A 13,249-nucleotide genomic window follows, 5' to 3' on the forward strand; every position below is an offset into this window, starting at 1 on the left:
GAACTTGGGCACACTCACATTTCCTTCTTTCTCACCCCGTAGTGCCCAGCCCAGCCCTTAATCTTTCCTGGATCCTGCCAAGCAGAGGAGAAAAGGAAACAAGCCCTAGTTGGTAGAGTAGGATGACCCAATAGATCTTAGAACACGTCATGTTAGATCTCCAAATCAGGAACTGCCATAACACACTTCTAACAGGTTTTCTTCTAATAAGGTTTTTGCTGGAATCCTGAATGGTGTCTCCTCCCCCCACTTAAGACCTTTACTGCCTTCCAATTCTTAAACCACAGCCCCACACAGCCCTTTCTAAGTCTCAAGGCTTCTGTAAAATGAATGCGTTGTTTCCTACCCAAAATGTTATGGATTTCCTGAATAATAATACAGTTTTGTTTCTTCACTATATCCACATTCTCTAAAGATTTAGAATGCTTTCCCATGCAAGACAGTTCCAGTTTCGCATGGGTTTTTCAGAGGCTCTCCCCAAGTCGACATCCATATATCTAGTTTCCCCCTGAAACCTTTACCTTGATGCCCCACTGGGACCTCAAACTCAATATGCTGAAGCCTTTGAATATCATCTTTCTAGAAAACACTCTCCTCCACCTGTGTTCCCATGGTCCTGCCCAGCTGCCTGAAGCAGAAACTTCATTCCTGAATCTTCCCTCTTCGTCGTTCCTCACACTCACCACCCAAGACCCTCTTCTGTGTTCCCTGACTCGAGTGCAAGGCCGCCATCACCTCCCGCACCATCCTGCTAACTGATCTCCCTCATCCTAACCCCTACACTGCCTCCAGGCAACAATCTTCCCTTCACATCACTCACCTGCCTAAAAGCTTTCGGTGGTGACCCGTTACTCCTGGCATCATGTCCTAGCTTCTTAGTGTGGCTCAGAAGGCCCTGCGTGATCCAACGAAACTCCGACCTGTTTCCGGAGCCTCATCTCCTCCCACTGCTTACCCGCTAGTGCTCTATACTCGCGCCATCTGGAGTGTGCTCCGTTCAGTGTGCCACCTGTGCTGTACCTTGAGTGTTTTGCCTCCGTGCCTTTGCATATACTGTCCCGACTTTCTGGCACTTAGCCCCTTCGCCCCACTCCCCCACCCTCACACACTCGCGTGCACACACACACACTTTCTGCTAAATGACCTGTCCTTCAAAGCTCTTCTCAAATATTCACTTCCCCAAGCCTAGGTGTCCACCACTGCCTGCCCTGTGTCCCCGAGCACTTTGTATATGCCTCCAGCATAGATCTGATCGTACTATAGTATTATTATTATCTGTTTATGTGCTTATTGTTCTCAAACGACTGCGAACTCATTGGAGACTGTAGTCTTACTCATCTCTGCCAGCACTGTGCTAAGTGCTGAGTACAATACAGTACCCAGATGGTGATTATTATTTGCACATTGAACAAATGAATGAGCGAATGACAGAACCTTCCTAAAAACAAAACGGGAGATTTGAGGGGCCCTGAGGAGCCAGTGAAGGAGGATTTCGGTGGATTGTATCCTCGGGTCATACATTAGCTATCGCCCATCTACCTCTTATATATTGGGTTAACCCTGACTTTGAATCCTTCTGTGACCCAACCTCTTCACAGAAGATATCACCTTCCTTTAAAAAAAAATGTTTTTCTAAATGGTATCACCTCCCTGGTCCAACCAACTCGGAAGCAGAATAAATATTTTAGTGCTGGGAACTTTAGTTCTAGGTCTCCGGCTAGAGGACAACCTTACAGTGCTGGTCCCTGAGTCTCAGCCAATACAGAGTCATTAACATTTGAGGAATCTTAAGAGCTAATGTATAGACACTGTACTGTTTTATACCAACCAATGGTATTTAGAGATCCACATGAATTTTCTAAAGACAAGAGTAGCATGATATCAATTTCCACAGCTCCTACTGAAAGGGTAAATAAAGCAAATTATTTCAAAATGTCCATGTAGGCAATGTGACAAGGATGAGAAGTGACCCGAGAGCCAATGCAGTCACTTCTCAGTTATCCATACAAGATGAAGGGAGCCAAGCACAGATAAGCCAAAGGGCATTTCTGTCACATGAAATAGTGCCTTTTTATAACAGATTTTCCTTCTTGTTTCTATACTACTTAGGCTTGGCTGAGCATGGGAATAAAGGGAGGTACCCAGGGAAAGGGATCTTTAAAGATGTCCTTTCAATTATAAATTCCCCCAAAGACAGGAAGCACCCTTTTGAGGAACCAGCAAGAAAAGGATACAAAATAGTTATATGGACAGGTAGAAGAGGAGGAGGGGGACACAGAAGAAAAGAGAGGGAGGGATCCTGAATCCAGGGAGTAAAGCGGCGATGTCAGGGCCCCCAAAACAAACTTTGCGGATCTTACAATGACCAGGCCTGTTCCTGAAACCGTAATGACCGACAGGCATAAATCAGGAACAAAGACAATCAACAATAAACGTCATAAGTTCGGTGATTTTTGCTAAAGAGATTTGATGTGAGGCTTTATATTGCTCAAGAAATTCAGGGGTACCTGGGTGGCTCAGTTGTTTAAGTGTCATACTTCAGCTCAGGTCATGATCTCACGGCTCATGGGTTCAAGCCCCGCGTTGGGCTCAGTGCTGACAGTTCAGAGCCTGAAGCCTGCTTTGGATTCTGTGTCTCCCTCTCTCTCTGCCCCTCCCCTGCTCGCTCCTCTCTCTCTTTCTCTGTCTCTCTCATAAATAAACATTAAAAAAAAATTTAAAGGAATTCAAAAGGATTGCATCAGCTATAAAATTTACAGGTTTCAATAAGCAAACTACAGAATTATTACATAGAACATTCTATACTCTGAGAAGCTGAGAAAAAGTCTTTAAAGATTAGTCAGGGGGCACCCGGGTGCCTCAGTCAGTTAAGCATCTGACTCTTGATTTTGGCTCAGGTCATGATCTCATGGTTTGTGAGCTTGAGCCCCATGTCGGGCTCTGTGCTGATAGTGTAGAGCCTGCTTGGGATTCTCTCCCACTCTCTCTCTGCCCCCCCACTTGCACACATTCCCTCTCTCTCTCTCTCTCTCGAAATAAATAAGCAACAAAAGAAAGATTAGTCAGGTCTCTTCCTCTCTTGGGAAGCTCTTGGTAGAGGTGTATTCCTCCTGAAAATCCTGGAGAAGGAATAACTGGTTTCCATTTGGCACAGTATGGCAGGAAGCCATACAATATTATTTGCCCAAACTAGTCATTGTCTTTCATTTTTTGACTCTCTTCAATCATATAAGTGTATTATGTCTTGTCAACAATGTGGTAACTTTCAAGAGTAAGCGCTAGGACTTATCAAAGGGATTTTTGTTATCCTGCCACTTTTATCCACCTAGCACAGTGCTGGATAGTAGCATAAAAAACAAAAACAAAAACAAAAACAAAACCTTAGATGTAAAGCCGGAAAGGTCTTTAAAGTTCCTAAGTTTGGGGCGCCTGGGTGGCTCAGTCGGTTAAGCGGCCGACTTCAACCCAGGTCATGATCTCGCGGTCCGTGAGTTCGAGTCCCGCGTCGGGCTCTGTGCCGACAGCTCAGAGCCTGGAGCCTGTTTCAGATTCTGTGTCTCCCTCTCTCTGACCCTCCCCCATTCATGCTTTGTCTCTCTCTGTCTCAAAAATAAATAAACGTTAAAAAAAAAAAATTCAAAGTTCCTAAGTCTGAGGTTTCAGGTTCTGAAAAATGGATTGGCCCCATATTTTGTCAAGTTGGTAAGTCTCCTAATCTGTAATTCCACTTAAAATGTGGGATTCCAAAAATCTAAAGGCTAGCCACAGATTTATCATATTAAGCCTTTTCTACTCTGTCTCAATGCTGTTATCTACATAATGGCAGTAATATACTTTGCACCCTATCTCGCAGGAATAAAGAGGAATGGCATAATGACGTAAGCTAAAATCAATGCTGAATATGACTGCGCAGTTGTGTAAAGCTCAAAGAACTGCTGTGTAGATAAGTGGTTAAGATGCAAGAAGGCAGGCTCATCCTCTGTGCCCATGGAGTTACAGAGCTCCCCATGAGGCTCTACCCACCAGAACTGAAAGAGCACGCACCTGTCCACATTCCACATGTACTCACCCACCCAGAGGATCCAGCCAGTTCTCTCCTTTCTTCGCATCGATTAGCAAGTCAACATGTCACCATCACCAGGAATAGTCCACAAACGCTAATCAGCCCCGGGGCTCCCATAATCTATTCCCTGGGGCCATACCATGGCTAGCAAGAATGGCCACAGTCTCTAGGCTCTGGGTTGCCTGTTTCCTCAGCCTTAAAGTGAGATCAGAATTGTACCTAAATCAGAAGACTGTTGAGCAGATCACATCCATGGAAGGCACCTAGAACAGTTCCTGGCGCCTAGTTAGCATTCTGTCGGTGTTAGCATCGTTATTACCTCTTACAAGGGCCACAGGAAAGGGGAGATGACTGAGACACAGAACAAAGACCCTCAGCTGACCTATCTGGTCTCTTCTGTACCTTTGCGGCGACCCTGCTCACCTGTCCAGTGTGCTAATTTTGGTTCTCCTCTATCAGAATCAGAACCTGTTCCTAGGAAAGGAGCTGGGAGGCTTATTTACATTACACGGAGGTAGAAATGACTGATGCACAGCTGCACACAGATATCTCATGTTGTAGGCGAGTGCAGAAAGCCTCGGGCCAAAGGAAGGAAGCCTTGTGATACTGGTGATGGAGGAGGGGGGTCATTGGCTTCTGCAGTCCTAACTTCATAGCCAGCCCTCCGTCTGTCCCACATACTGCTGAGGCTAGGCCCATTGCTGAAGACAAGGAAAGGACTGCACGCGCTGGACCAGCGCCTGTTGGTGGTTTTACCGGGCACATGTTCTGGAGAATAATAAAACAGAACATAGCATTCTCTTCATTCACAAGCAAATGGAAATGCCTAAAGGCAACTTAAGCTGAACAGACAACCTCTTTGGAAAATCTCGAAGCCAGTGGCTCCACCAAAAATATATCCATATTTTCATTTTTTAATAAGCTGACAGAAAGTGGAGCATATGTCTTCTCTGACACATTTTAGGCTCTCTTGGATTCATAGTATGCATACGGAATCCTAGAATCGCGAAGCAAAACTCAGTTTATGGTCTTACATTTGTTTGGCTTAAGCTGGCAACTGTTCGGAAAGAGAGGAATGATCAGGTCTTTTTTGCAGGTTCCCTTCCAGTCTCCCTCACCTGTAGGCCCATTCCCTGCAGCCATGGCCATGGGACTGGATGGACCCCATGCTTTGCGTGCCTCACCCACCAGGAGGGGCATGAACAACAGAGAGCACAGGGGGAGTCTCTGGTCATTTGGCGAGAGATGGTGGGAAGGATTCTTTCTATGACCTTAGAGATGAACAGATAAGATACAACAATTACCCTCACTGACAGTCTTTACAGATCTAAAGTCAACATCCCCCCGAACCCCAGCTTCCTCATCATTTCATCTCCATCAAGCAGATGTTGGAGATTCCATGGTACCGTGGCCATATCTTCTGAACACCATCTGACAACGTGTTTTCTTTTCTTTCTGGTTTATCCAAGGTGGGCCTGAGGATTTCAGTCCCGCCCCCTGACATCGATCAGCTGTGTGACCTCAGGCAGAAACCTCTGTGAGCATCCGTAAAGTGGCACTGGTTATGGTATCCACCTAATTGGACTGTTAACAAACCTAAATGAGATATGGTGAAAGTACTTAGTGGAGTGTCCGGTAAACAGAAATGCACCCAAAAGAGGATAGGGATTGTTACTTAGGGTAATGATCGAAATGCCTTTGCAAACACGTCGACATGAAGCCTCATTTAGTTACTAACTTCAGGGATCACCTTATTAGAAAAGGAGAAAGACACATGAAATTTGGCCTGCCCCAGAAAATCCTAGATGTCTTATCACTGTATCGGTCAGTACTGCTTCCCCGTCAGTTTAACAGGGCATCTTGGAAGAAGGGAGAGAAAGGAGGCAACCTTCTCACTGACCTCATAATTCCTCGTCGCTACTGATAAGCTATTTAGAGCTCGGCAAATCTGATTTCTCTCCTGGCCCCAATCCTTTACACTCTTTGAATGTTCCAACTTGAAATTAGAGAAATATCTCCAGAAACGACTTGTGTGTGTGAGCTCACCTAATAGGTTATTGAGAGATTGAAATTATTGCTTAACTGGAAGAGCCGTCATTTTAATTAATATTGTTCACAAGAAAACCTACCATTTTACCCTTCTAAGCACGTTTCCCATGTGTTTTGCCATCATTCCCACGCTGTGAGGAGGGCAGTGAAGGTTCATCATTGCCAGTTTACCGATGGAAAAAAAAAAATCTACGTTCTCAGGAAAGGGAAGTGACTTGTCCAAGGTCACACAGGTGATGAGCCGTGAAAACGGGACCCAAGTCCAAGCGTCCTTACACCCAGTCCCACAATCCTTTCCATTCCACCAGCCTGCTGCACGAGTTTAGGTCAAAAGATCATTTCCTTGCTGACAAGGATGGGCTCCGGCTTTGCGGGGGACGTGAGGGGGCTAATGAGTAATTCGTCCCTCAGACCAATACCCTCCCTTGAGCGAGCATTCGAAGTGCCAGGTTCTGCACGAAGCCCTCTAACTGCAACATCCACTTTCAGCTGCACAGCTGTTTCACAGGGAGGTCCTGGCCCCATCCTCAGTTTGCAGATAAGGAAGTAGAGCTAAGTGATTTGCTCGACGCCACACTCCTACGTGAGCGCGGAAGCTAGTGCTGGATGCCCTGTCTCCGAACTCCCCGTCAAGTGTGCTTTCTGCTACTCCACGCTGACAGGAACTTCCAGCTCTCTTCTCAACGAGGAAAGGATGTTATTTTTAAAGATGCTTTAGGGCAAAAAGATAAGCCAGTCCTCTCTCAATTCCTCATGCTGATAGAGAAGGACCGAAAGCAGGCAAATCATGCCTAATCCCAAAGCCCTGACTGCACAGCTGTGACAGGACAGTTAGGGACACAGACTCCAGCAGAGAACGCAGGGTAGGGGTCCATCTCCTCTTCCCTGCTCAGGCCCTGGGCTCCAGCCACAAATGGTTCTCAGCGAAACAGAAGGGTGAAGTAGGAGTGCTTCGGTCTGTTGCTCCCTTCCCCTCCGAGGCGGGGCTTAGGGCCCTGCTCTTGTTCCAGTCTGTCCCCGTCCCTCATCTGTCATCACGATCACCCTCGTTCTCCTGTCCCTACAACTCTGCCGGATGCCGCGAACCAGGTCCAAGTTGGCTGGGGAGGACAAGTGCTACACACCTCAGTGACATTTTTTTTTTTTAATGTTTATTTACTTTTGAGAGAGAGAGAGAGACGGAGCAGGAGCAGGGGAGGGGCAGAGACAGAGAGGGAGACACAGAATCCGAAGCAGGCTCCAGGCTCTGAGGCGTCAGCACAGAGCACGACGCGGGGCTCGAACTCACAAACCGTGAGATCATGACCTGAGCTGAAGTCGGACGCTCAACCGACTGAGCCACCCAGGCGCCCCGACATCTGCTTTTTAAGAAGTGCCTTGTAGGGGCGCCTGGGTGGCTCAGTCGGTTGAGCGTCCGACTTCAGCTCAGGTCATGATCTCACAGTTCACAAGCTCCGGCCCAACATCGGGCTCTCTGCTGTCAGCACAAAGCCTGCTTCAGATCCTCTGTCTCCCTCACCCTGCCCCTCCACCCCCCTCAAAAACAAATAAATATTTTTAAAAAAAAGAAAAGAAAAGAAGTGCCTTCTGGGGCGCCTGGGTGGCTCAGTCGGTTAAATGTCCGACTCTTGATTTCAGCTCAGGTCACGATCTCACAGTTTCGTGGGATCCAGCCCCAGGTCGGGCTCTGTGCCGACAGTGCGGAGCCTGCTTGGGATTCTCTCTCTCCCTCTATCTCTGGCCCTCCCCCGCTCGCTGTCTTGCTCGCTCTCAAAAATAAATAAATAAACTTAAAAAAAAAAAAAAAAAAAAAAGAAGTGCCTCCAGGCCTTTACCTTCTGAGCACCTGAACTGGGGGATGGAGAGCCAGCTCTGCCCACAGCCCTCTCCCCTCTCCCGTCCCAGCTCGAGGTGGAGCAGCCAGTTAGGGGGGTAGGTATGGGTTACTACGGCTAACGAACGAACGAACTCACTGTTAATTGGAGCTTGACCAGCTTCATTTTCTGGCTTCCAGAAATTTTTCCCTGAGGATACAGATGAGTGCAAATCACCCTAAAGACAGGAAAGGTGAAGTTCCACGTACACATTTACACCAGGAAGGGGAAAAATCAGTTCATTATTTCAAGACCTCTTGAGATGCTGTAAATACACAGTCAACACAGAACAAAGATCCCTTTTTCCCCCCCTTACATTATTTATGTGCCATCTAAAAATTACATGCCCGTTCTCTTTCCAGCGCTGAGAGAGAGAAACATGCATATTCATGATCTGATAAATATTTAAGTGGGATTTATTTAAATGAGAGAGTCCATTTACAAACATTCCCTGGCTCTGAGATTTTATCCTGGGCACACAGAGGGAGGATAATTTCCTCTGGTAGATTCAAAACCTCCGCTGGCCACCTGCCCCCCTAAACTTGGAGCTCTTCCTTGAGAACTGGTGAATGCCACCCGCATTATTTCAAGGGAGTCTTCTGTGCCTCCTCCCTCCAGGCCTGCCTTCCTGCTCTGAGCTCATGCCATAGGATCAGTCGTTGGCAAAATGCTGGAGCTGGCAGTTTATTTGGGGGCGGTGGGGGGGGGGGGCGGGCACAGCTTTCCTCGCCTAGGCACTCCCTCCTGCCCGCACTAGCCCCACAGCAGCTACCACCGCTGATACCCCTGACCTTCCTGAGGTCCACCTCTCCCGCTGAGGGAGGACAGTTGTGTCATATACCAAGTAACCAGGACTGTGCTCCCCTTCCCAAGAGAACATGCATGTTAATACTAAAGGATTTTGTCAGCACTTATTTTCAAAGCACGTATACGTACAGGGTTTTCTGTGCTCTTCAGAACAATCCTACAAGACTCTCAAGGCAATAATCCTTAGCTTTAGACATAAGAAGTAAGAGAGAGGACATCCTGCTTGCCCAACCTAAGTCCCACAGCCAGTGAGTTGCAGAGTTAGGACTCAAACTCAGGTCTGACTCGTAGCTCCGGGACTTTTTCATTACATACAGCTGCCTCTCATCTAGAAGGCTACTGGAGAGAAAGAAATGGCAACCCAAAGGGAAGGCTAATAATGACCTATCAGGCACGGAGGCTGTAGCAGGGGAAGGATTTGGGGATGCCTGGGACTGTACTCAACACCTCTTCAGTCCTATCGCATTAATGACTTTCTGCGTGTGAGGTTACCTCTCGGTTCTTTGGCACCATGCTGGCTCTGGTCCCAGCCCGCCATCTTCCTCGCTCCCAAGTTACAGTCACCTGTTTTGTGTCTCACTTTATCGAAACTTCGGGAGATGATCAGTGAAGTCATCTGTAGAACTCATCTGGGCTAGGAAGTAAATACTGGTTAATGGCTTCTGGTTAATGCCAGGAGCTTCTAATGCCTTACGTGAAGGACACCGTGGATGGCAAAGATTTCAAGCAGTAAGCCGGGCCAGCAAGGGCAATATCCTTGTGCAAATGAACTTCATAGTTCTCTAACTCACACTACTTAAGTGACCTAATTTACGGTTGCCAGATAAAATACAGGATGTCCAAGTAAATTTGATTTTTCAGATGAATAAGTTTTTTTTTAGTATAAGTATGTCCCCAATATTGCATTGGATGTACTTACGCCAACAATTTTACATCGTTTCTTCTAAATTCAAATCTCCTGGGCTTTTTTTTTTTTTTAAGATTTTTCATGTGCTTGTGTGGGGGGAGGGGCAGAGAGAGAGAATCCCAAGCAGGTTCCACACTCAGTGCTGAGCTTCATGAGAGGTTCGATCCCACAACCCTGGGATGACAACCTAAGCCAAAATCAAGAGTGGAACGTTGAACCAACTGAGCCACCCAGGCACCCCTTCCTCGGTTTTTATTTGCTGTATGTGTCAACCCCACCTTACCTGTAAGACCTGGCCTGCTGAGAATTCCCATCACAACAGTGCAACTGGGCATTTGCTTGCTTGTGACACTTGGTTGTGACTGATTGTATAGCACCTGACACTGTGCCAGAGGGGCGAGAGGTGGTGAGGAAGGAAGAGTGGCTGTGGGAGAAGGACACATGTAGCACCCAGCCCATCATGGGAGTGGTCTTAGTCACGTGTGCATGACCTAAAAGTAATGGCACCTGGCCTTCTTAGAAAATATAGCTAGTGCTATTTGCCTCTCGCCCCCAGCTCCTCCCCTCGCAGCCATCTGCTATGCTATTCTCCCTTTTGAAAAAGGAGCCACTCTCGAGGCTCCTGGGTGGCTCTGTCGGTAAAGCGTCGGACTGCGGTTCAGGTCATGATCGCAAGGTCCGTGGGTTCGAGCCTGCATGGGGCTCTGCACTGACAGCCTAGAGCCGGCTTCGAATCCTGTGTGGGTGTGTGTGTGTCTGCCCTTGCCCTGACTCTCTCTCAAAAATAAACATTAGAAAAAAATTTTTTTAAGAAAAAGGAACAAGTTTTCGCACGTGCCAAGCCTTGCATTTTCTGAGGGTGATCTGGGCCTCGGCAGGCATGTTGTGAGCAAACAGCAAGGCGGGCTGGAGGGGCGTGGTCAGGCTCTTGCACTGACCGGGCTGCCCAAATGTAATCAAAGGCCAGGCGCAGACCCCAGGGGTACCAGTGGGGAGAGTTCCATGGCCAAAAATATTAGGGTAGTGAAGTGGAGAATGTTTACAAGCCTAATTAGCAATTTGCACAACTGCAGTGTTAAAACTTCTGCTAGTGTCAGGCAGCTTCGTGGACTGACTATGGAAGCCGAGCCGGACCCAAGGTGGGGGTGTGGGGAGAGCTAGTATCTTGCTAGTTGGCCAAGTCCAGTGGCTAAGGCGCCTACTGAGAAGTTCAGCCTGAGAAAGCGACCAAATGAGAGCACGAACACTGGATGGACTCATTTCCCGGACAATAGAAGCTAAGGAATGTACTCTCTGGAAGTTAAGTTTTTGAGCAGTAATAATAATGACGTAACAGTGATGAAAATAATAAAAGCAAACCTTTAAAGCATACATTTCCCCAAACACACACACTGAGTGTGTTGAACAAAGAAAGCTAGTCTAAAATCTTTCATTTCAGAGATGAAAAGACAAAGGCCCAGAGAGGGGAAGTGACTTACTTAAGGTCACACAGCAGGTCAGCAGCTGTCTCCTCACACCCAATCCACTGCTGCCTCCGCTATCCAAGGATGCTTTTCTGGAAGATTCTAAACCAGTTCAGTTTTTCTCCTCTACATTCTTTTTTTTTTTTTTCTCCTGATCCCTTTAGTTTAGTTGCAGTTTGCTTTTACTGAGGTAAGAACACTTAACATGGGATCTACCCTCTTAAAAAATTTGAAGTGCACAATACAGTATTGTTAACTACAGGCACAGTGTTGGACAGCAGATCTCTAGAACTTACTCGTATAACTTCACACTTTTGAACAGCAACTTCCCGTGTCCCCTTCTCTCCAGCCCCTGGCAACCACCCTTCTCTGTTTCTGTGAGTTTGACTCTTTTCATCTCTTATATAAAGTGGGATCACACAGTTTTCGTTCTTCTGAGACTGGCTAATCTCACTTGGTGCAATGTCCTACAGGTCCATCCATGCTGTCACATATGGCAGAATTTCCTTGTTTGTCAAGGCTGAATACTATTCCATTTTAAGAACGTAACACATTTTGTTTATCCATTCGTCTGTCAATGGACATTTCGGTTGTTTCCATATCTTGGCTATTGTGAATAATGCTGCAGGAACATGGGCGTGCAGCTCTCCCTTCAAGATCCTGCCTTCAGTTTGTCTGGATATATACCCACAAGTGGGATGACCAAGTCATGTGGTAGTTCCATTTTTAATTTCTTGAACCTCTGTTCTGTTTTCCATAACATCTGGACCATTTTGAATTTCTACCAACAGTGTATGAGGGTCCTGATTGCTCCACATCCTCAAGAGCAATTATCTTTTGGGTTTTTCCGTTGTTGTTGTTGTTAAATAATAAGCATCCTCAAGTTATGAGCTGATATCACATTGTGGTGTGGATTTGCATTTTCCTGAGGATTAGTGATAGTGAGCATCATTTCATCTACCTGTCGGGCATTTGTATATTCTTTGGAGAAATATCTATTCAAGTCCTCTGCCCATTTTTTAATCGGGTTATTTGGTTGCTTAATTATTGAGTTGCAGGAGTTCCTTGTAGATGCTGAATATTGGCCTCTTATCGGATATATGGTTTGCAAATATTTTTTCCCCTTCTGTAGATTGTCTTCTCGATCTGTGGATTGTTTCCTTTGCTGTATAGAAGCTTTTGTAGTTGGATGTAGTCCCACTTACCTATTTTTTACTTGTGATTTTGGTGTCATATCCAAGACATCATTGCTTAGGATTTACAGACTCGGTGTAATCCCTATCCATCCCTATTTTTTTCAGAAATAGAAAATACTCCTAAAATTCATATGGAACTACAAAGGACTCCAGATAGTCAAAGCAATCTTGAGCAAGAAGAACAAAGCTGGAGGCATCACACTTCCTGATTTCAAAACATATTACAAAGCTATAGTCAGTAAAACCAGTATGGTACTGGCATAAAAACAAACATATCAACCAACAGAACAGAATAAAGAGCCCAGAAACGAACTCATGCATGTGTAGTCAACTGATCTTTGCCAAGGGTGTCAAGAACACACAATGGGGAAAGGAGAGTTTCTTCAACAAATGATGTTGAGACAACTAGATATCCACGTGCAAAAGACTGAAATTGGATCCTTATCTTATACCATACATATAAACCAACTCCAAATGGATTAAAGATTTAAACAGAATGGGCGCCTAGGTGGCTCTGTTGGTTAAGTGTCCGATTCTTGATTTTGGCTCAGGTCATGATATCAGGGTTCATGAGATCAAGCCCCACATCGGGCTCTGTGCTAACGGTGCAGAGCTCACTTGGGATTCTCTCTCTCCCTCTTTCTCTGCCGCTCCCCAGCTCTCTCTGTCTCTCAAAATAAATAAATAAACATAAGAAAAAGATTTAAACATAAGATCCCAAACTGTGAAGCTCCTAGAAGAAAACGTAAAGAAAAAGCTTCACGACATTGGTCTAAGCAATGATTTCTCCTCTACATTCTTGCTCTTCTAGTGCATTTTTTTTTTTACTTCCAGAACCTTCTGGTTCCATGCTTTTGAAGTTCACTTGGAAAACATTCACTCTGTTCCCT

At 46.1% G+C, this 13,249-nt stretch overlaps 1 protein-coding gene across 1 annotated transcript in view; it reads left to right on the forward strand.

The window, feature by feature from the left end:
• Positions 1-12,987, forward strand: part of LOC125931384 (glutamate receptor 3-like) — a 111,072-nt gene extending 98,085 nt beyond the window's left edge. The window contains exon 5 of the mRNA XM_049643286.1: positions 12,465-12,987. Coding sequence (XP_049499243.1) covers positions 12,465-12,568 — 104 coding nt within the window. The 3' untranslated portion in view covers positions 12,569-12,987. The remainder of the gene's footprint in view (positions 1-12,464) is intronic.
• Positions 12,988-13,249: the final 262 nt, after the last annotated feature.

The sequence above is a fragment of the Panthera uncia genome, chromosome X (genome assembly GCF_023721935.1).
Source record: "Panthera uncia isolate 11264 chromosome X, Puncia_PCG_1.0, whole genome shotgun sequence".
In the NCBI taxonomy this organism is placed as follows: Eukaryota; Metazoa; Chordata; class Mammalia; order Carnivora; family Felidae; genus Panthera; species Panthera uncia.